This window comes from Schistocerca gregaria, chromosome 4 (genome assembly GCF_023897955.1).
Source record: "Schistocerca gregaria isolate iqSchGreg1 chromosome 4, iqSchGreg1.2, whole genome shotgun sequence".
Lineage (NCBI taxonomy): Eukaryota > Metazoa > Arthropoda > Insecta > Orthoptera > Acrididae > Schistocerca > Schistocerca gregaria.
In genome coordinates, this window is record NC_064923.1 from 718,289,635 (window position 1) to 718,315,107 (window position 25,473).

At 44.0% G+C, this 25,473-nt stretch overlaps 1 protein-coding gene across 14 annotated transcripts in view; it reads right to left on the reverse strand.

Annotated features, from left to right (window-relative positions):
* The window catches only part of LOC126267043 (uncharacterized), a 1,079,001-nt gene that overhangs the window by 206,721 nt on the left and 846,807 nt on the right, over positions 1–25,473 (reverse strand). For all 14 annotated transcript variants that reach the window (XM_049971866.1, XM_049971859.1, XM_049971858.1 and 11 more), the window contains one exon: positions 15,263–15,435. In XM_049971866.1, coding sequence (XP_049827823.1) covers positions 15,263–15,435 — 173 coding nt within the window. The remainder of the gene's footprint in view (positions 1–15,262; positions 15,436–25,473) is intronic.

The window sequence follows — 25,473 nt, forward strand, 5'->3', positions numbered from 1 at the left end:
GATCCACGGAATAGCACTTGTCGAATTTCACAAGCTAAAATATTCATTCACACACAGAAACGGGTTTTAGGATCCATATATTTGTCAGTCTTTCAAGTCATAAAAAGAGTTAATATCGCAATTTATTGCCGATGACTAATGATAACTACCACCACCGAATAAAAAGCAAAAGATATAAACAGAAGACTAAAAAGTCCTTCACTGTTAACTCAGCAACTTACTTAGCATGTTGCAGATACCTAATTCGCTCATGTGTTCAGTATTATTGTACCAACGCATTTTTGACAGCTGGCTTATGGCTCACAGTGTACAAAACAACAAACAGAAACTTAAATACGACAAATCAATGTTAAGCAAATTACAAACCAAATTCTCGTATTCGAAGTGCTTCTGAGGTGTGTGAGAAAAGTAATGAGACCTTTTATTATCTACCAGAGCTTTTATTTCGTTCAAACAACAATGATGTCTCCTTCAAAGACACCGGCGGAGTCATGTAGCAGCGCTAAAAGGCTTCAACTGGTATCGCTTTAAACATGAAGGTCGCTTTCTTTTGCGTGTTCTCCAGTGTCCCACCCAAAATGACGTCCTTTCAAGTGTTTTTTTTTCAATTTCGGGAAAAGAAAAAAAGTCACAAGAACTCATATCAGGTGAAAATGGTGGAGTAGGGGGCTATGGAACAGCGGGGGTTCAGAGATCAGAAATTCCGTGATGGGAGTGCTCGCGTGACATAGGGCGTTGTCATGATGCAGCATGCGCTTGTCTGCAATGTCCGGTCTCACTCCATTCACCCTTTTCCTCGGCGGTTCAAACACATCTTTGTAAAACTTTTGGTTGGCAGTTTGTCCTTAAAGAAGAAATTCAGTATCCGATACCCCTACTGTGCAAAATGCAAATCAGCATTGTTTTGATCTTTGATTTGCTCATTCGAGCTTTTCTGGATCGAGTGCCATCGCACTGCTGCTTTGTATCACGCTCGCACTCAAAAATTCATCATCTGTGGTCACAAAACTGAACCATTCGTGGTCATCGGCAATCCTCTAGAGAAGACAACGCACACGTTTGTTCAGTTCAGTTATCTTTTAGCTCAGAAACCTCTCGCAAATGCAAAACGTCGGTCAAAATTTGATGCGCGTGGTCTCACCCATCATCCTTATTGTTGTCGGTCTGATCCCACATGAGCATCCACACGTTCGGCGATTTCTTCGTTTTCTGAACTCCAGAAGCTCTCTCTGAGCGAGAATCATCTTCAACGTGTTATCGGCATTCCAAAAATGATTTGCGCCACGAAAAACTTGCTCTTGGTAAAGAGTGTTCCCTAAAGGCCTGTTTCAATTTATGAAAGGTCACACTAGCGGATTCCCAAGTTCAACACAAAACTTGATGGCGTAACGTTGCTCTATTTTCCGCTGTTCCATTTTAACACACAAGAAAAACACCCCTTGACTGATGACATTCTATAAAACCACGTCACGAACGTACAGAGCTGAAACTCGGACTGAGCACCTGGAAGGGATGAACAGACCGGTATAAGACAAGAAGAACAACACAGCCTTGCTAGATCGCTCCCAGTGTTGTCAGTTTCATTACTTTTTTCTCACAACTCGTACTCCCAGCTATAAAAGCATGTTGCTGAAATGCATGAAATGTTTCGTAGTTGACAGCGATCAGAAATTTCCTAAGCACTATTATTATTATTATTACAATTTGTGCGTCGTATTGTTTTAGAAAATTGATGTCCCGGCGCTAGCCTTCATATCCTGCAAGTAATATGTTGTGAGATGAAGAGGTTGGCATAGGAGAGAAAATCGTGTCGGACTGCGCCAACCCAGTGAGAAGACAGGAGGCAAAAAAAGTTGTTAGTAGTGGGCATGGCGTAGCTGATCACGAGACCAGAAGAGGCGGCGACGCGATCAACAGTGGCAGGACCTGCCAGAGCACGTGGCGCGCCTGCAGACACACGGCAGCAGGCCTGGCAACAGAGTGTGTGTGACCTGCCGGCGACAGCGTCTTATCTGGCGGCAGCCTGCCAACCGACACCGAGCGGCCGAACCCAGCAGTCAGCACCGGACCCACGCCGATTATTTTAGTCTCTATCTCTCTCTCTCCTTCCCTCTCCCTCAGAACTACACCACTCTGCTCAACGTCACTGTGTGTGTGTGTGTGTGTGTGTGTGTGTGTGTGTATAGCTACAAACAGTCAGTGACGCGCTGCACTACTAGACACACACATGTATTACAAGTCTGGGTGCTTGTTCCTTGTTTACGAGTAATTTTTTCATTAACAATTCTCAAATGTTGATGTGCCTTCCATCGGACACACGACAACCATCCAGAAAATACACAACTCGTCTGATACTTCTGCAGCGCACGTCTGCAGTTACTGAATTCCCTGCTGTTGCTACGTAGCGTTCCAGTTCAAACCAGGTTGTCGTGTGGGCGCATACATGCGCTCTTTCACAAATCGCAGGATCAGACGACTTGAGGGCACATGGGGCTCCTAAAGCCGGCGACACCACGAACTGTGCATTCGAACGTCAATGCTGAGCGTGCCGAATCCAACGGGCTCACAAACGATGCGGCTTGCGCATACGCTTCGCGCTTCCGAACGTAGCATACTCGATCACAGCGCACTCCAGCGGCAGCTGTCGGCTTCATCTGGCTCGCAAATCACACAGTTTGTGTACGAAATGGTTTGTACAAAAATTCCTAGCTCAGTTAAATTAAAATGCGCATTTCCTCCCTTGTCCATAACCCAGTCATGCTGTTCTGTCTGTATTGCACATAAATGTTACAAGGCAAAAGGAAAGTTAAATATGTACAGTCAGTAAGGACATCAGCCTTAAAAAAATTCCATTAGAAACAGTGCGGTACAAATGTGCTGTAGTCTCCCACAAAAGATAAAAATTATTTCCTGATTTTCACTTTTTAGTAAACCCTTAAGGAACTTTAGAACGTGTGAAATACAAGACGAAACAAGAAAGTGCAAAATATCTTACTGCACACACACACACACACACACACACACACACACACACACACAGAGAGAGAGAGAGAGAGAGAGAGAGAGAGAGAGAGAGAGAGAGAGAGAGAGAGAGAGAGAGGGGGGGGGGGGGGGGGGGGGAGGAGATATACACCTGAGAGAAAGCGCGCTTATATTCACGTAATATCAAGTATTACACAATATATTTATATTAAATCAAGATGAAAAGTCTCAGAACCTATTAGTAAACTCGAAAGTGATGAAAAACATTTGGATGTACGGGACGCTAACCTGCAACATATTACCCACCACTTTGTACTTCGACGTCTCTATTAACTGCGCTCAGTATGTTATTGATTTCTGAAGGCGTTAATCGCAGATACATTAATATCGGACATTTAATTGTAACAAATCATACCAAGAAAAATGTGTTTTCCACGATTCTTCAATGTGTCTTTGTCTTGAAACAGCATACCTTCATTACAACGAAAATTACAATTTTAAAATTGTGTAACAATCAATGCGACGTTTCCCGGAGACGTTCCATCTCACTGACGTACCTGATACCGCTCGAAACGTTCGGAAAGACGCGCAGCGTGCTTTCCCGCGTCATGGCGTCAGAAACTCCGGCACGCTCAACGCTGCCGTTCGAGCGCTATAGGCCCAGCTCCCGACGAAAACCACGCTCCACAATTCTAACTGAACTGCTGATCTGAAAACGCAAGATGCCTTCTCTACTCGAACCCACACAGGTCAGTGAATGAGCTGTGTAACCTGCCCCACGAAGACCCCTGTGGCCACTACATGGAACGACGACACCCACATTGAGGAAGTTTCGCTGCGCACGTTGAAATTAACCTCGAGTTTCTATTTTCATTCATGTAGAAGATACGGCCTTGTGAGATCGATAAAATCGTTTTGAAACACTGTCGAGGTAATGCAAGGGCGGGGATATGTCTTGGGCAATTAGTTCGAAAAATTAAAAATTAACCTTGCTACATCGTGCAGTGACATCCGCACTCGCAGTTTTGTTAAGTCTCCAAGCGCTTCAGAGAACTTACCCAGTGCCTTTTCAGAGAAATACTGAGGCTTAAGTTGTAATACTAGACAATAGCATCGGATTTTCTAGCAAGAATTTGAACCCTGTCATCAAGCAGAATCTCGACACATAACTGTTAGGTGGCCGCTCATGGCGAGGCTTAAGATGAAGTCTTCGTGGGTTGTCCCCCCCCCCCCCCCCCCATCCCAATTCTAGAGAAAATTACACGGCCATTTTAAATTTCTTGCCGATAACAGGACTATATGGCCATTTCAAACGGAACTACAACAAAATAAATCACTTCGAATGTACAGTCAGTTTCTACAAAGTTTATGGACATTACCAAGAAATGAGTTTCTGAAGAAGAGATTTTTCTTAACATTGAATATAGATAGTGTTAGCAAACCTTTTCTGAAGCTATGTGGCTAAAGGGTAGCCACGCATGGAAGCGAAACGTGGACCATAAACAGTTTAGACAAGAACAGGAAAGAAGCTTTTGAATTGTGATGCTATAGATAAGATAGCTAGATCACCTAACTAATGAGGAGGTACTCAACAGAACTGAGGAAACACGAAATCTGTGGCACAATTTGACTAAAAGAAGGGATCGGTTGATGGGAAACATTTTGAGACTTCAAAGAATCACCAGTTTAGTACTGGAGGGAAGTGTGTGTGTGTGTGTGGGAGGGGGGGGGGGGAGGAATGGAGTGGGGGAATCGTAGAGGGAGACCACAAAATGAATACAGTAAAGAGATTCAGAAGGATATAGGTTGTAGTAGTTATTCGGATACGAAGGAGCTTTCACAGGATAGAGTAGTATGGAGAGGTGCATCAAACCAGTCTTCAGAATGAAGACCAAAAAACATGAACATTGCCAATTCAAAAATTAAAAGAGATATTGTGCTTGAGTTACAAGTCTAGAAACGCATGACATATGACATTTCAAGAACCGCCTAATATTACATCGTACCCGTCAGACGTGTGATTATGTAACGCGTTATAACTGCAAAAAGACCGTGGCTGCTTAGAGACTGCGCTATGACATCACAGGGAAGTTCGAAATAATGCCTCGTCATTGTCATGGGTAACAGCCGCAGTACCCTTATACCAGAGTTCGACTTCCCTTCCGTCAATTCTCTTTTAGGTTTCCAGTGGTAACCGTAAATGTGTTATAATTAAAGTCAGGATGGTTCATTTGAACAGAATACGAGCGATTTCCTTTCCCACCCAGCCCTATCGAAGCACGTGACGACATCGTGATCAGCGGGGCCTTAAGACCCAGTATTTCTTCCTTTCCTGTACAGACAACGTAGCTGAACCGAAATTACAAAGCAGCCTTAGTGAACTATCAGCGAAGAGGATTCGGCTACAAATACCGAACAGCGGATGACCGCGTGGGCGTCTAGCTGGCACAGTACGGTAGGATACACAGCAGAGCCCTCCGCAGCGCCGAGAGAGTGCTTCAACTATCCTCTCGCCATAAATCTGGCCGCAGCGTATCTGCAAACTGGTTCCGCTGGCTGGAACGGCCTTCGCTTACTAAACCAACACACATTGTATTTCACTGGGCCCTCTACTCTGATTTCAAGAGCTCGACTCTCTGCAACTGGAAACAAATTTCCACGCGATTGCTAGCATCTCGTCCTCAAATCAGAAGCACGCGGAATTAATTTCGTAAAAGTTTCGCCTGCACTAGTACCTCGCACAAAGGTTACTTACGCGTCAATTTGGTAAGAGTCGCAGGATGAAACTACCAAAAATGCAGTAACGGTATCGGAAGATCAAATCAGAAATATTTGCCTCTCTCTCCGAGCCACATGGAATGAATTTTCCAGAATGCTGCTCGCACCTTTACTTACAGTATCAATACGAACCGTTTACCAGATACTGTACTAATCTTCAAATATGTTTTTACACCCTGCAGACATCCTTTTACGTAGGGCAACCACAGCCAAAAGTCATCTTCTTGGGTATTAACAGGTAGGTTCTGCTGTATTTAGTCCTTCACTTTTACATCATTACCAGTTTCATGGTACTAAAGGCCGCATCTTCAGTTGACTATCTTCAGGACAATAAATCAAGAAGGAATAACAGCCCTGAGACATCCTCTGAAACGATAACTTTCTAGAATTATTATACAATTTATTTTTTAAAAAACTATTTAAAGCTTTTATGTTAAAATATTAAAATATTTGTACTCACATAATTGAAACATTAGAGTTCAAAAGCTCGGAACTGTGTACTAACATTCGCTGTCCGTCAGAACAAAACACCGCTAAAACACGGTATGTCGTTGGGGTGCTTTGTTCTGACAGACAACGAATTTTGGTACACAGTTCGAGCTTTCCAGTTCAAATGTTTCAGTTATGTGGGTATAAATATTTTAATATTTTCGTGTAAAACTTACATAATGTTTTTAAATTTAAATTTTAAAATAATATTAGAAAATTATCATATTAGTGCATGTCTCAGGCTTGTTATTCCTTCCTAGTTTATTGTTATGCAAATGTTCAGTGCCATGAAAGAGATAGTGATCTAAAAATGAAATACTAGATACAGCTAAATTGGTTTATTAATATAGATACAGCTGAAGCAGTCTGTTAATACCGAAGACAGTTTTCACACTCATTTCTTGCCCTGGTGATTAAACTGGAAAAGACATGACACACCCAACAATGTTACCGTATTCTTTAAAAACTGCCATTAATGACTTTGACCCTCATGCTCTGTACTGCTGTTTCTTACGCAAACTAAACTGGTAACGTGCATAATAAAATAAAGTTATATCCATCATAGTGTATTTCACACAATGAAAGGAACTGTTTCCTACAAATTATGACGGACTATACGTTAGTCGGAATAAGTACTGATAAAACTGATTCACATTGTGGATTGGCCTGTAAAAAAAAGTTTAAAACTACGCATTTTTTTTAAATGGTGCATTGTCGTTCAAGTATTGCGAAATAAGTGGTGCTACACACAGAAACTTGTACAGCACATATTTAACACATCATGCTTCGTTACAAAAATGCCTTCCATGATCATAAAGACGAGTCGCTACGCAGGAATATTGTATTTCTTACTTCTTTCAAACACTAAATGTTAAGTAACTGTATATCTCTTTCCCTCACTGCCTAGCGAGACGCAACATCGGATAGTTCATGCGACTTTCTTTTTCCGTTACCCGTCAATCGCAATACTGTCTGTGCTCAGAAAAAATATAAATAAAAAAAGAGAATCATGGTAAAATCACAACGACAAATCAGGAGATGCTCAGCAGGCTGTGTAGTTGTGGTGACCATGACAATCTTCACAAGACTACTTGCTACCCCCTGTCTAGCCTCCCGGATAAGCTGCTGATTCATTTAGATATTGTGCCATTTTTATACACTCCTGTAAATGGAAAAAAGAACACGTTGACACCGGTGTGCCAGACCCACCATACTTGCTCCGGACACTGCGAGAGGGCTGTACAAGCAATGATAACACGCACGGCACAGCGGACACACCAGGAACCGCGGTGTTGGCCGTCGAATGGCACTAGCTGCGCAGCATTTGTGCACCGCCGCCGTCAGTGTCAGCCAGTTTGCCGTGGCATACGGAGCTCCATCGCAGTCTTTAACACTGGTAGCATGCCGCGACAGCGTGGACGTGAACCGTATGTGCAGTTGACGGACTTTGAGCGAGGGCGTATAGTGGGCATGCGGGAGGCCGGCTGGACGTACCGCCGAATTGCTCAACACGTGGGGCGTGAGGTCTCCACAGTACATCGATGTTGTCGCCAGTGGTCGGCGGAAGGTGCACGTGCCCGTCGGCCTGGGACCGGACCGCAGCGACGCACGGATGCACGCCAAGACCGTAGGATCCTACGCAGTGCCGTAGGGGACCGCACCGCCACTTCCCAGCAAATTAGGGACACTGTTGCTCCTGGGGTATCGGCGAGGACCATTCGCAACCGTCTCCATGAAGCTGGGCTACGGTCCCGCACACCGTTAGGCCGTCTTCCGCTCACGCCCCAACATCGTGCAGCCCGCCTCCAGCGGTGTCGCGACAGGCGTGAATGGAGGGATGAATCGAGACGTGTCGTCTTCAGCGATGAGAGTCGCTTCAGCCTTGGTGCCAATTATGGTCGTATGCGTGTTTGGCGCCGTGCAGGTGAGCGCCACAATCAGGACTGCATACGACCGAGGCACACAGGGCCAACACCCGGCATCATGGTGTGGGGAGCGATCTCCTACACTGGCCGTACACCTCTAGTGATCGTCGAGGGGACACTGAATAGTGCACGGTACATCCAAACCGTCATCGAACCCATCGTTCTACCATTCCTAGACCGGCAAGGGAACTTGCTGTTCCAACAGGACAATGCACGTCCGCTTGTATCCCGTGCCACCCAACGTGCTCTAGAAGGTGTAAGTCAACTACCCTGGCCAGGAAGATCTCCGGATCTGTCCCCCATTGAGCATGTTTGGGACTGGATGAAGCGTCGTCTCACGCGGTCTGCACGTCCAGCACGAACGCTGGTCCAACTGAGGCGCCAGGTGGAAATGGCATGGCAAGCCGTTCCACAGGACTACATCCAGCATCTCTACGATCGTCTCCATGGGAGAATAGCAGCCTGCATTGCTGCGAAAGGTGGATATACACTGTACTAGTGCCGACATTGTGCATGCTCTGTTGCCTGTGTCTATGTGCCTGTAGTTCTGTCAGTGTGATCATGTGATGTATCTGACCCCAGGAATGTGTCAATAAAGTTTCCCCTTCCTGGGACAATGAATTCACGGTGTTCTTATTTCAATTACCAGGAGTGTAGTAACGTAGTGAGCTAGATTTTTTCCCCTTTATATTATCTTACAGGAGCTGTAGAATGGAAGAGCGCGAATGAGACAAGTGCACCAAACTACAAGGGGAAAAAATCAACGACGTGGCACAGTGATTAAAACACTGGACGTGCCTTCTCGAGGAGGGTGTTTAAACCCATGTGTCAGTCACATTTAGATTATGCCCGGGTCTCGTAAATCGCCGTGGTGGTTCCTTTGGCGAGGAAACTCCCGATGTCCGTCGACAAAAAAATGGCCCGGAGCACTATGGGACTTAACTTCTGAGGTCATCAGTCCCCTAGAACTTATAACTACTTAAACCTAACTAGCCTACGGACATCACACACATCCATGCCCGAGGCAGGATTCGAACCTGCGACCGTAGCGGTCGCGTGGTTCCAGACTGAAGCGCCTAGAACCGCTCGGCCACTTCGGCCGGCTGTCCGTCGCCATCTTGATCCAACCGGAACTTGTACTTTAACCTCCAATACCCTCGTTTCGACAGTAATTTCATTCATAATTTTCTTTCCTCCAGTGAAGAGAAAAGTCTCGATCACGAAGCAGTTTCATTATAATATGAGTGCCTCAAATATCGTCATGAGGTATTACATGCTTCGGTAAGAACAGTATTATAAGAGCGAAAAGTGCTTCGAAATGAAGCTTCAAAATATAGGCGTTGGAGAATGCATTTCTTTCTTTCCTTCCTTCCTTTCAATCGTTACACAGCTAATCAAATCTTGACAGATAATTAATATTATGTATGGATTCATTCACTCCGTACAATTCTTGATCCAGCTGAGCGGAAATTATTTACCTTGTGTAGACAAAAGCCACGTTCATTGTATTAATTGCAATAATTTAACGTCTAGAGCTTATTTCATTGAGACCGATGAAAAATACTCTGAACGGTGGAGGAAAAACTAAAATAAATATGTACAAAATTAATTTCAAAACATTATATTTATTCTGATACTTTTGTACAAGTAAGTATATAATTTAATCTAACCCATTCCAAGGGGAGACGTTGCCAGAGTCTTCTGTAAAAACACCTGCTGGACTTGACGTGCTGTCCAGAGTTATGTTACTGAAAGTGAAACAGAGGGAAGCTGTCACAACTGGGTGAAAAATGTGCACGCCCAGCCGGAGCTGTCAATCACAACAAAAATTAGACGCCGAGCACGTTTCAGCTAGCAAATATGAACTCAATAGTCAAGGTTTTGCAAAGCGAGAGAGAGAGGGGGGGGGCAGGGGGGGGGGGCTGCACTGTAACGAGTAACTGAATTTGAAATACTCAGGGTTGGAAAACTCCGAGCTGCATCAACACCGAAGTTGCTGATATATGGCCACACAAAACTCAAGTGACCTAATGTGACACATAAGCTCTTCGGGCAGGAAGACGATGACATTGTTTCTATAATTTTGACACGACAGGAGACGAGGGCCCCAATTTCAGAAATGTACCTCATGGCCCGGCATTTTAATCGGCATATGAAGTTCTCTGGTTGGGAACATAGTGTAGTGTCGGAAAACTGAAGGGAGTGACACCAACCTCCTCTCCCGTCGTCCAGCTACACCACTCGGACCAACGGGGAGTTCCACCAGGTCGTCACACTAAGTGTTCCGCAGTGCGCTTTTTAAATCATCGGCAGCACAATTGATTCAGCCAGAAAGAAGTCCCGGGAGAATTTATTTTTCACTAAGCACGGTAAACTAAGATACGAATGTAAATCGTTATTTATGGCGAAATTTAAAACGTGCATATCCAAAATCATTTCCTAAAGGCATTGACAGATTCCGCTAAGCTTTTTAAATCCTTATGGAGAAATTATTTAAAAGTATTTAAGGCTGTTTCTTACAATAAATAATCTGTACACGAGTAGTTTGCGTACAGTGTATTTTCTTTAGAAAATAATGAATTGAAAATAGACAACTGCCATACTTTTCATCTTTTATAGCTTCTAATCCGAAAAGAAGAAACAGGGTGATAGGACATGTTAAGACCTCAGAGAATAGCCCACATGGTAGAGGTAAAAATTGTACCACAAAACAGAGATACCCTATGAATAATCAACGGTGTTGGGTGTAAGTGCTACTCGGAGATTACGAGATTGTCAGAGGAGAGGGACTCGTGGCAGGGCGCATCAAATCATCCTGAATACAGGTGGGGGATCAAAAAAGAATATACCCATTTAAGAAATTTTTAGAACTGTACTGCACAGCTATTCCGTAAAGGTTTTAACTTCTATTTTACAGAATAGTTGTCACCGAGACACACATTTAGCGACAGCATACGTTCCAATATCTTTTAAATGTCAAGTAAATGTGGAGATAAATACAGGTACGGTGTGCCGGCCGCGGTGGCCGTGCGGTTCTGGCGCTGCAGTCCGGAACCGCGGGACTGCTACGGTCGCAGGTTCGAATCCTGCCTCGGGCATGGATGTTTGTGATGTCCTTAGGTTAGTTAGGTTTAAGTAGTTCTAAGTTCTAGGGGACTTATGACCTAAGATGTTGAGTCCCATAGTGCTCAGAGCCATTTTGAACAGGTACGGTGTCAGAAAAGAAACTAATCCCATCTATCACAAGAAATACACTCGAGAAGACACGACTTCTGTCACTTCACGCTGCACTGCACTGCTATATGGAAAATGTCCTTAGTCTGGATTACACAGCAGCTCTAGTGTATCCTCAGTCCGAATGATTCTTTTACCAGTAAGAGCGCTCATCTAGTTTACAGATAGGCCGTATCACTAGCAAAAAAAATGGCTCTGAGCACTATGGGACTCAACTGCTGTGGTCATTAGTCCCCTAGAACTTAGAACTACTTAAACCTAACTAACATAAGGACATCACACACATCCATGCCCGAGGCAGGATTCGAACCTGCGACCGTGGCAGTCGCACGGTTCCGGACTGCGCGCCTAGAACCGCGAGACCACCGCGGCCGGCCGTATCACTAGCAACCAACATTAAATCAACAGCACTTGTGGTAGCTAGTGAGAGATTACGAAGAAAGTGTAAGGTCGCAAAAACAGGAGTGGCATTGGAATTTGATAAACGCGGAACAGACGTGCAAGACGAGTAAAAACAGGGCAGCCAAGCATCCACTCAGATGACAACGCTTGACGGCTCGAAGGGTTGCTTCAAGACGATGATCATATTCATGTGACGCAGATTGCAACGAATTCTATACTTGCATTAGCAGTGCACTGGCTATCGACAATGGAAAAGCGTGTTCACGTTGGATGTCGCAACTACTTTCAGAAGAGAATAAAGCCAAGCGAATGGTATTGTCTCTAGCATTTAACGCGCTATCGGGAGGAGGGTGTTTCATTTTTGCACCGTATATTCCCAGAGGACGAAACGCGTATAAGGCGCCTGAGACGAAGAAAGCACCAGAGTCATGGAAACAACGTTCTTCTTCCGATGAACAATGATACGCTCGATGAAAGTTATTGACCATCTTTTGGGATATGCAGCGTGTACAGCAGGCTGACCACTTGACCCGTGGAGAGCTCTTGAATGTTACTGGTCAACGTGACACGCTAGGACGGTTGCAGCAGGCGATTCTGAGGAAACTGGGTCCCCTTTCGAAAGGTTTCTTGTTGCACGATAGATCATCATGATTGTGAATACGTTTATCCCACTGTGAGAGAAGAAGGTCAATGCCTTCACGGAAAAATGTTTGCGGCTGTCTACGGAACCGTGATTGTACCCAGCGGAGCACATGTCCGTCTGAAGCAAATCGACAGCCGCGAGTGTCTTTCTTCACTTCACGGCTTAAAAATGTCGAAAGGAGAAAGATCGGGACTGTACGGAGAACGTGTAATTGCTTCCCAGCAAGTCTTCTGCAGCGTAGCCGAAAGAATTTGCCAACAAAATACCCGCCCACATGTTGCCCAGGCTGTTTCGACTACGCTGTAAAAGTCTCGCTGGGAAGCCATTACACGTTCTCCATACAGTCCCGATTTCTCCCCGTGCGATTTCCATGTCTTGGAGCCCTGAAGATGGACGTACGTGGCTGTCGATTTGGTTCACGTACGTGGCTGTCGATTTGATTCGGACGAAAAGGTGCATGCCTGTGTACAGTCACGGTTCCGTATGGGACTACAAACATTTTACCACGAAGGCATTGAACGCCTTGTCCCTAAGTGGGATAAACGAATTCACAATTATGATGAGTGTGAGAATTTTAAAACGAATCAATACGTTGGTATTCCAGTTATGCAACGATATATATTGCTTTGGCGTGGTTGCTACGTGCAGAGGTTATCGCTGATTAATAACGTCAATTAAACAAGCGAGTAAATTATATCTCTGTAAGTGCGCTGTTGCTTTGCGAGGCGAATTGTCGAGTAGTAGAGTTACACACCGTAAGATTTTGTTTTGTTTCTGTGAGTGGTGAGGTCAAGTATCTGATTTTCTATACAGTGTATACTGTAGTGCAGGGGTCTCCAAACATTTTAGTCCGCGGGTCACATTGAATCCTCCACGAAGTCATGAGGACCAAGAGCCACCTAGTGGGATTAAAGCACCCTAGCACTCCATGGATCACAGTAATGTAAGGCTAAAGGAAAGATGAAATCCCAAAAATCTAAGGTTGTGGGAATAGCTAGCATTGAAATGAGCTACGATTTTTATTTAATTACATAATTTTGATTGGTGGACGTACCTGACAGAAATTCTGGCGTATTTTATTCTGGCGAATATCACTGACAAGAAAGTATGTCACTGTACATTCTGTATTTATTTACGACGTAATCAAAAGAAAGTGAAACCACTCTTAAGAAGAGTCTTCCATACTGATTGATTGCTATAATGATTGATTACTAAGGCTAGCCGCCGAAGTGGCGTCCATTTGAAAGACTTGCACCAGACTCGTGAGTAGAATAAAATGCAAAGAATTCTTTTTACTTAAAATGTTTTCGACAAACTAGTCTGTTAATCGTTTTTTTTTTTGTTTCACTATAGCACGGAGAATGGTCTGTCTGAAACTTCCTGGCAGATTAAAACTGTGTGCCCGACCGAGACTCGAACTCGGGACCTTTGCCTTTCGCGGACAAGTGCTATACCAAGTGAGCTACCGAAGCTCGACTCACGTCCGGTACTCACAGCTTTACTTCTGCCAGTATCCGTCTCCTACCTTCCAAACTTTACAGAAGCTCTTCTGCGAACCTTGCAGAACTAGCACTCCTGAAAGAAAGGATACTGCGGAGACATGGCTTAGCCACAGCCTGGGGGATGTTTCCAGAATGAGATTTTCACTCTGCAGCGGAGTGTGCGCTGATATGAAACTTCCTGGCAGATTAAAACTGTGTGCCCGACCGAGACTCGAACTCGGGACCTTTACCTTTCGCGGGCAAGTGCTCTACCACTGATACTGGCAGAAGTAAAGCTGTGAGTACCGGACATGAGTCGTACTTCGGTAGCTCATTTGGTAGAGCACTTGCCCGCGAAAGGCAAAGGTCCCGAGTTCGAGTCTCGGTCGAGCACACAATTTTAATCTGCCAGGAAGTTTCATATCAGCGCACACTCCGCTGCAGAGTGAAAATCTCATTCTGGAATGGTCTGTCTGTTTATTGTGGATAGCCACAAGTTTAACCATGACCTTCCACTTTGTAAAGATAGAGCTCCGACAATGTCATGATGTATTGGTCGCGACAGGCCTCTAAACTCAATTGTTGCCAGTATAGGTACCACCTCAAATATTTGGCGGGCCGGATACCGGGGATGACCAGTCAGCTAACGCGGGTCGGTTTGCCGGCCCTCGCAAGCCGGTTTCGGCCCGCGGGCCGTAGTTTGGAGACCCCTGATATAGTGCATAGCATTTTCCATTGAAGTGCGATCGTCTTTGGTGAGAGTCATTCGTATGAACCTTGTACACTTTTGATAGATCGCTTTATTATCATCATCATTATCATTTTCTGGTTGCTACCACTAGCCCGTCAAACCACAAATAGCATCTGCGGCATTTCTGTAATGCACAATATCTTCATAGTGCTACGTAGTGTGGGTTGTATCATGAAAATTTCAACTTGCAAGTAAAAATGTCAACGTTGTAACCTGGACATACGATATTTCCAATACAGAAATTTAGGCCCGCTGGTTACCTTAGGCGTAGTCTTACCTGTAAAGTCGAGTGTCATACTTCCGACAGAGCTAACATATGAGACGCTTCTCGAGTACAACTGAGCGAAACTAAGGTGTTTATTTCTGCTTACCTGTCACATTGCCTCTCCAGTGCCTAAAAGTTTTGGTTATTTTAACGAGGGTTGTTGTCTATGCAGGGTGGGACCGTATAACCACCACCACCATTAACAACAACCACCAATCGTTACCGCTGTATCTGAAAGTCTTGCGGCTAGCAAGCAGAGAGAGAGAGAGAGAGAGAGAGAGAGAGAGAGAGATATGCTTGGTCGGTACTCACGCAGGCAGCGGTACATGCGCAGGAAGGTGGCGCTGAGGCGCAGGATGGAGGTCTTGTCCATGCGGCGCGGCGACTGCGCCACCATGGGCACCAGGTGCGCCAGCTCGGTGATCAAGCTGTTCAACTTGTCCCTCCGCTGCTTCTCCGCCTTGTTCCGCATCTGGCGGTTGTTGCTGCAACACACGCCCACACAAACTTACGTTACCAACTTGAATCTCTGCGTGCAACGCGCGAGTCAAAAATTGTCAACTCTCCGGCAATATGAAACTCCTGCCGAACGCAGAACCTAGTCTTCCGAGGGAAATGCTCCTACGAGTCATTCTGACACGACTCACGTTTCTTCCTCACCGCTTTATTTCTTAACCATTAAAGAAACAAGAGGAAAAAGTCTCTGCGAAAGGAAGATAAAGAGCAACAGTATTAAATCAAAAGCATAAAGAGCTTACCTCACAAAACTCAGAATAGCCTCATTACAACCAAAACGACATGCTGCATAAACTGTATATCTGTGGCTGAAATGTGTAAAGTATCACAGAAAAACGAAATGACCAGAAAGTAAATAAACGGCGTTCTATGGCCTGGGAGTGAGAAGATCTCAACTCTCGCGACACACAAACGGGTAAAAATAAGTCTAGAACTGCGTTTTTGTATAAGGTGGAGCCTTTAATCATATTTTACGAAAATGCAGGCACAGAGTTCGAAAAACAGACAAAAGGTCTAACACGGTTTAATACTGACTTTTGGCGTAAATTAGTTCCGCTGGGAACGAATACGCGAATATTGAGCGGTCTGACTGAGTCTCCAGAGCGTGGCAGTTGTCTATTGTGTCCCAATATTACATCAGACGAACCAGTACCATACACAATATCACACTCAACTGTATCTCCGATACTTGCGAGCAAAGGTCAGCGCACAGTTTCTGAAGGTAAGCCTCTTGAGATGTTCGCTAAACAAATAGAAAGTAATAATGAAAGGAATAATCAACACACGTTATATCTGTGAGGGTACAACGTGCGTGCCGCTAAAATTCAGGAACGAGTCCCGCTAGGATCAAGGGAGTCATATGGTGTGGTAGCCCACTAACCACATCCATGAAGAAGGTTCCCGTCTTCATCTGAAGGGCGTGCTTTTGAAGATATAAGGGCTGGTAATTTTCGCCCTTTAGAAATTTCTAGAACATTTCAGAGTATTCGAGAACATTTCACAACATTCCGTTCTACGATATCCGGGGTGTTCTGGAATATTCGGGAATAGTCTGAAACATTCGTGAAGATTCCAGGACGTTCGGGTAGATCCCGGAGCAGCCCAGATCATCGTGGAACATTCCAGAACACTCTCGAATGTTGTGAAATATTCTGTAACATTGTGAATCATTCGAAACCTTTCTGGTATGTTCTGGAATTCGTCACTAGTGAAGCTATCCCACTGGTAGGGATATATAAAGAAAGGTCCATCGTGGGTTGAGCGTTAGTTTCTTATCGGCGACCGAGAAAGGAACCAAAAATGTAGTGCAGTGTGTGAATAAAAAACAAACAATTAAGTTTGAATAGCCAACGTGATATAGTGACTCAATAAAAATATAAAAAGTGTGAAAAGTGTGTAGAGGGTACTTAGTGTATTTGTAACTAAAAAACTGATTCGAATTATATTTTAGACAATACCCAAATGTAAAGGACGAGGAGATCTTGCCTGTTCTGAAGCAAAACGGCGTAAACAAAAATCCGGATCGGCTATTTGAAAGGGCAATTTTGGCAACTAAAAACAATACTACAACTTCAGTATTCAAAAGAAAATTCCCGGGGGTGAGAGTGTATACAAATCGATCGACACAATGATAAATGTTGAAGAAAGTGTGAACTTCCCTACAGACTTTCTAAACTCTTTGCAACTAACAGAGCCATTACACTGCATTTCACTTAAAATTGAATCTCCGATCATACTAATCAATATGTAACGGAACAAGGATGATCGTCAAACAGCTACTGAATAACATTATCGAAGCCGAACTTTTAACTGGACAGTACAAAGAACATACACTATTTATCACCAGAATACCACTGATCCCTACTGAATTGCCATTCCAGTTTAAATTCCATTTCCAATTAAATTAGTCTACAGTTTTACAGCTAATAAAGCGCAAGCACCAACTTTAAAATATTACGGCATCAACCTCAAATACTCCTGCTTCTCTCATGGTCTGCTATATGTAGCTTGCTCTCGAGTAGGAAATTACAAAAATTTGTACATATATACCCCGGATAACAAAATGAAAAATGTTGTTATAAACAAGTATAGTAAATAGTTAGAATTTGTTTTCAGTAAAAAAAATACCTTTTGTACTTTAACAAGTATTGTCAGTAGTTACAATGTTTTCAATAATTTCGTTTACCTCCTAAAGTTTATCATTTTATTCCTACTACCACACAATCTCATATCAACATCCTGAGCGAAGCCGGGTACCACAGCTAGCGTAAAATATGGATCACGTACGGTTTTGCATGCTTGTCGTTCCCGGTCGTGGAACGCGAGATTGCAACAGTTACATGCATCACTCACTATTCGTCTCTCAGAAAGTATGTACCCCTAACTGCTACTTTCCTGGTGTGCTGCTGTTAGTAAATTAAAACACGAGTTTGAATAGGAGAAGCGAAATTTTGAAAATTAAGGTTATGAATGAAAATCGCACCGTGTCTGGTGATACAGGGAGTTAGGAGCGTGAAGTCTGAATAAGTGATACCATTTCACGCAAGACATTTTAATTTAACAAATTACGCTTTCTTACCAGTAGCTAGAGAGTAATGTTAATGCAGTACTTTCGTCTTCGGGAACTTGAGGAACAACGCAATAACTCAAAGCGCTTGTTTAGAGACCAACATTAACATCTTCCGAGACCACAGACCTGTCTGATATTAATCCACAGCTGACGAGTGCTACTGTGCGAGACAGCTGCATTCCCCTAGTTCTCTCTACTTTCTGTCAAGCGTGTATCACGCTACGAATTTTGATTCAGTTCAGTACTAGTGATGTGGGAGCGCAGTTCCTGTTTCTACAGTGAAATATACCATCCAGAAAAATAACTTAAATTATTTCCTCCATAAGTAACACATAAGAACAAAACTTATAAGAGCATGTGCGTTAACGCAAGTAGATTAGCAGGCATCATATGATAAAAGCGAGTAAAGACAAGACTTTGCTGAAACAGTCATTCTCAGTTACTATTCGAGAAGCTAGTATTCAAAGCTTCCCACAGTAACTGCCTTAGAAATATTAATAAACTTAGACGATACGCACCAATCTGAAATGACTCGAATGCTACGAAATGGAAGATGTGTCAACAAACGGCTCAATGAAGTTCGAATGGAAGCAATTCAGTAATGAAGAAGTCAACTTATGCATTCGAGGTATAAATAAAGGCCCTTTCTAAAGTCATCAAAGATTTTGCACGCTTTAGAAAAAGAGAAGGCCAGGACAACTTTACTTGAGCATAAGGCAAGAATATAAACTGCGGTTTCATTACTTACATTCTACACATAACGGACTAAAAGCACCGTACTGTACAAAAAAAGACAATACACGCTCCGCCGACTGCCTCCTGGCTTCTCATGCGATGGAACGTGGGAAGTAACATAGACAGCAAACGCTTTTACTCCCAGAATTTCTACAGCTGTTGTTCCATCCAAGGTCTTCCCCTATGCTGTCGTATCGAATGCGCTAGTAAATGTACCACTCGCGTCGTATGAAGCTTCTAACAGATTTTCCTCGCGGACGAGTGCCAGTCCCCCCCCCCCCCCCCCCACAAGAAAGACACTTGACACCTTACAGCTGATATTTTTCACTTTCTTCACTCCACCTTGAGACTGCAACATGTGACCACTGAGGGGGAGATAAGAGATGTACCCGATCCTATGGCTGTATCTGGCGTTCCAAATATTCACCTTGCAGTTTCTCAAAGTACTTCCCTCCATTCAGTACATACATTTCCATTCACATGAACTCCGTCAGTGCCACATTCCTGGGCTGGAGATTCGAATGTGTTGGTCTCCGACTGAGGAAGCCGTATTTCCGTGACAATGCATTTCAAACAACTGATATCAATCACTTCATTTTGCTACACAAAAAGTACCGGTGTGAGTACGACAAATTGTAAAAGAAACTTAGAAAATAAGCACTAACATGCCCCCCACTTCCCTGTTTTACAAGTGGTAGTCATAAAGTTTTAACGGTCACCTCTGAGCAACGTTTTTATCTGTAGCCCTGGCACTCACTGAAATCATCGTTCCAAACTACCGCAACACGCCGCTAGAGGACCCAAAACAAAATGGCCTCCGACTATTTATGAATAGGCTGCTTCATCTTATTTTGACAAGCCTAACGGCGTGCTGCGGGACTGTGCCGCGTGGATGTCAATGTGTTAGGACTGTAGATACAGTGGTCGGGCAAAAATACGGAACGACCAAATTAAACACATTACCTTGCCTATTGCAGTGTAGGAAACTCGGTGTCATTCAAAACAGCTTCCAGTCGTCTCGGAACAGATAAACACAAGCTGTGTACGGTTTTCAAGGGAATCTTACACTATTCTTCCTGCAAAATTAGTGGCAAGTGCAGGTAGCGACGAGGAAGGTGGACAGCGACCACGTACCCTCCTCTCCAAAGTACATCACAAAAGCTCAGTGACACTGAGATCCGGTTACTGTGACTCATTCTCCTGCTCATGAAACCGGTTCCGGACGACGCGGGATGTGTAAGCAGGGGCTCTATCGTCTTGGAAAACAGCATCATCACTGGGGGAAAAGCATTGTTCAGTGGCATAATGAAGTAATAAGCAAACCAGTTTTCATAGGCGCCCTGACGTCATCGTTGGCGTGGTTGTCCGTTGACCAGAATGCCACCTTCCGTGCAGGTCAGCACCGTACGGACATCTGATTTACGATTTGTATGAACATATCGTGAATTAGACGCAGGAAGGGGAAATAGTGGTTTGTTGCTTTAATTTTGGACACCAGTGTACATATTCTTATGGCTTAGTACGCTTCTGTGAGTACGTTTTGGTGAGCGTAGATTGGCTAGGCTATACAAGAGATGACCGACCAAATCTAGATCTCAATGACACGCTGAGCCCTGACAAAAATACCGTAAATCGAGAAGACCACGTCAAATTTTCAATCACGATCTTTCGGGGAACGAGTGCTGCGCGTTCTCACCGACAGCTTGGGTGGCAGTCACTGAAACAAAGGCGGTTTTCCTTGCGGCGAAATCTATTTGCGAAATTTAAATGACCAACTTTCTTTTCCGAACGGAAAAATATTTTGTTGACACCCACCTACGTAGGGAGAAATGATGAACCCCCTGCCAGACAGAGTAACGATGCAGATGTGGAGCTGCATTGGATAATTTCGCTACGTCATCACTGAAACGTGTGCGACGTCAGTGTAGTTTTGTTGCAAGACGAAGCAGCAGTCGGGGCGCGCCGCGGGTTCGCGCTGGCAAACAGCTGAGTGCCGCTGCGTTGGCAGCTTCCGGCGTGAGCGCAGGCGAGGGATCGATCTGTGCCGGCGCGTCGCACCTGCTGACGGCGAGCGCGGCGAACGCCACGTCCGTCTCTGGCGGCCAGGCAATACGACTACGGACTCATCCGCCCCTCTTGTTTCAGGAAACGTTAGCGACAGCCCCGGACATGTGCACAAGCCCCTCCACACCTACTCCCCGCCACACCAACCAAGAGCACATTAATATCATCTTTGGTAGTCATCGCTGTCGTATCTTTGTTCGTCGTTTTCTGTTTTACCGCGGCTGTTCATACTAGCAGTGTTGTGCTGTTAGTACTTCTTAGCAGTTTGTGTAATACTGTCAAAATGGAACATAGATATGCACTCTCAATAAAGTTATCATACACAAGATACCTAATCTTGACTGTTGTGGCCAACTGCTGTCAAAACTGATACCTAACAGACATTAAAGTACGATAAGATGTGTCGGAATAACACTGACGAAATTATGTACATATGTTTAACAATAGGCAGCTCTAAAGCTCTCAAACACTGAAGAAGAACTCAAAGTAATCTCGTGACTGCTATAAACAAGCAGTCATAAGAGTTCACAAGTAAAAATTCACCCATTACACAGGCAAATATTAATGAAGAATGTCACTGTATAAATATCTGACTGCTTGCATTACGCATTTCAACATTATCCAACTCTTATATTCTTTAGTCTTAATGAGGTAATCAGAAACAAGCCAAGACATAGACTTTGCCTTGTTTATGCACATTGACTTTAGACAATCGAGATAATGGACAGCATCCTTGGCGGTACTACCAATTAATAATTCCCAACAGAATTTCTTACGCTACCGACGTGACGGAAATTTGCGCTCACTGCAGTTAACAAGTATCACATTTTTTGCTATAGTGCAAATGAAAGCTCATGAAATAAAAAGACAGTGTGGATACCATATTTATTTTTCTTTCTTATTGATGATTTTTCAACTCGCATATTCAATGAACATATTTCTAATTCTTTTTACAATGGTACCGGAAAAACTGTATTGCGTACTAACTACTGATTTTCTCCCTTGTTATGACTGGCATATCTGTGATACGAACAACTTTGATGTTGGAACATGCGGCAGACCATGGGCGGAGCTTAGGATATGGATTGGTGTGGAGGGGGGTGAATGGGCGGGATTTGTGCACCGCCCGGGGCTGTCGCTAACGTTACGTCTTGTTTCGGCTGGTCAGAGTTCAGAAACCCGAGTATCATATTCCGCTCTTGCTCAGCACAAACCGAAATCGGAGCCGATAGAGTTAATGGAATTACGAACAAATGCTTCTTGAGACACTGTACATACATGTTGCCCAGGCTAAGCAGATACTAACATAAAATTTAATACCTTTTGAAGTAATCGAGATATTTCTTAACGCTACGTTTTACAAGTACTAAAATTTTAAAATGTTTCTAAACACTTAATAAACTGTAAAATACACACCATTAGTGGCGCCATATAGACATCTCATCTATTGTTCACTCATCTATTGTTCACTATTCTCCCAAAGTTATGTAGCATTGCAGGAATGACATCTGCGGTAGCTGCGATGGGGCACATCTTGTAATTACGAGCTGGTGTCTGGTTCACTTCATTCTTGACTTGCTTATCGGACTGACCTGCGAGGGCTCGGAAGGCTGTATGGGTTAATTCAACAGTGGCCTCTGGAACTGCGTGCTTAGCATGGTGGCCCGACATCGAAAGCAAACAAGTTTCCCGCAGCCGCTTGTCCCATCTCTTGGCCGGTACATTAAGTGGGAACATCGTCAGTTGGTCGCAGTCCATACTCACGCCGAAAACGATGTTGTACCAATTTAACAGACTTCAGCTCCGCGAGAGAAGGCACACGAACAGCTGTGGTGGCCACAGGCTAGCGACGCGCATTTACGTCTACAAAGCATCGCGCTTGCGCACGCGGTACCAACCGCCGCAAGCAAACACAGAAAACATTTTGAGTTAGCAGAAGCAAACCGCCAGTATGTATTTCAATTACGTCTCAAATTATTACCTTTATATTATTATATGTGTAACCTGGACACCTTCTGTAATAGAATAGCAGGCCAGTCATCGACATCAGTATCACAGAATACGTACTTGTAGAACAGCTCAGGAACGATTACCCTTACGGAAGAGACAATAACAGAAATCCGTTCACTCTTGTTGCTCAATAAGCATATCAATATGCAATAGACTATTAAACTAAAATCAAGATGGCGATACGCCGGTAAAAGGCAAGAATGCTTAATATTGCAGACAATACAGACTCTGAACACATGCTTCAAGTGCACGAACAAGCCTTTACAAAAACAAAAGCCGGCCGGCGTGACCGAACGGTTCTAGGCGCTACAGTCTGGACTCATGACCTCATGTTATGTCCAAGAATGCTCAGAGTCATTTGAACAGAAAGACATAACATCAAAATAAATAAATAAAAATGAAATCTTGGCGTTCAGAAAAGTGCTAATAGCAGCTAGTGCTCAATCCTGCTCGGAGAACACAAGGTCAGATAGCAGTCTGCTTGCAATACTTTAAAAGGCTCTCTGTACAGTCGAACTGCTCAGGTCCACTAATCCGTGCTTGCTATTGCTAAAAGCTTAGCGGAGCTGAATGATGTAATGCATAATGGCAGGACGAAGCTTATGCCTCATAACACCAGAATTAGCGCCAGCAACTACGACAAATACTGCACTGCTACATGTATTACGAAATGGGGGCGTGACATGCTGTGCAGGTGAAGAGCCAATTATACCCTAGCACTGGCAATTTTCCTAGCACTGGCAATTCCCCCGTTTCTCCGTACTACGACTCAAAAACTTAACATGCGAACTCGGAGGCACGCAGCTTCTACGATCCTTCTTTGTGCAATGAATGCGCAGTTTTATTTATTTTCCAAAAAAACGGGTATAGCCTGTTATTGAAATTTATTTTTTCGTACAATCAAATGTGGCACTGCTGTTCAATTGCGTGCTGACAACCAAAGTAACTACAGGCTTGCATTCCACGCCGCACAAGCGATGTATCGTATTAGAAGTTAGTCACCTCGGTATGAAAATCAGCCAAAACTTACAATATCTTTTCTTTCCCACAGACCGCCCCCCTGCCAACGGAAGAGAGACAATAATAATGCCACTGCAGGAAACAACGTCCACAGGTTGAGGACCTAAAGCAAACGTCAACCCCAGTTCCTTTCACTCCATCGAAGCAGACGAACACTATCATGTAACATAATAATGCTCGTGTCGACACATCCCGCCTCAACTTTCCTTAGGCAGTGAGGTATCCGGACTTCCCACCAATCCAAAACATTCCAGATGCGCTTAAGCGTATTCTAGGTCCCCGTCTATAGCCAACGCGCGCTGAGGAACGATGGCGTCTGGTATATTTCGGTTTCGTATTTCTTCCCTTTGCTATTGTTTCATTGCTTAAACTTGAGGAGGGGGGCTGCCAAAACATAGGGCATGTATATACCGTTAATGCATAGGAAAAAGGAGGGTTCAACCTTCCGTCAGCGATGAGGTCATTAGAGACGAAGCGAAGGTCCGGACTGGGGAAGCATGTAGGAAATCGAACTTGTCTTTTACGGGGGAAGGACTCCATCACTGGTTTTAAGCGATTTAGGTAAAACAGAGGGAAATATAAATCAGGTTGGCCGCAATGGAATTTGGAGAGTCATCCTCCCGAAGGTGAGCTCAGTGTTTTAGCACATTGCCACTTCGCTCGATGTCATTAAAGCAACTCAAGACGTAAAACACAAATTATTTCTTCTAATCAACAAAGTGTGATCTTAGAAAAGCTTAGAATGTCGAACAAAATCGTTGTTTCATTTCTATGTCATTAATTAAGTTACAGACACATCCCAGACCCACATGGGTAAAATAATATATATCACGTCTGTTAACCAGTTAGGAGTCAGCAGGAGAAAGTGTGAATGGAGGTACAAAATAACAAATCAAGGTTGGTGAAGCCTACAGTTTTGCCATGGCGAACATCCTTCCAGTCACGCACATAAAAAAGAAGTGGCTTTAAGAAGACTGCGAATGGAGCACACACAACTTTCATCTTGCCCATTGTTTTAAATAATAATGACATGGACGTGGAAAAATTTTATGATTTTGCTTTCTATCGTCCGGACACTTGTCAAATTATTGAGTAGGTTATTTTAATGTATTTCAGTGTGCCTGAGTAATATTCTTCGGTCAGTGATCAAGATAGCCACTATTATAAGAATCAGTTTTTTCTGTATTGATCGTGTGTCCATTTCTCTGAACATATATTTTAACTGAATTTCAGGCATTTTTTCTTACAGTACTTTTAATAACCCTCTATATAACTATAAACCGTCCTCCCCGGTAGCTGAGTGGTCAGAGCGACGGAATGTCAAACCAACGGGCCCGGGTTCAATTGCCGGCTGGGTCGGAGATTTTCTGTGATCAGGAACTGGGTATTGTCTTGTCCTATTCATCATCATCTCACCCCCATCGACAAGCAAGTCGCCGAAGTGGCGTCAACTCATAAGACTTGCGCCAGGCGACCGGTCTACCAGACGAGAGGCCCTAGCCACACGGCATTTATTTTACTATAAACCAACATTTACTTGTTTTCAAAGTGACTGGATTCTTCCGTTACTTTATCACTGATTAGTCAGTCACATGTACCAGAGAATCAT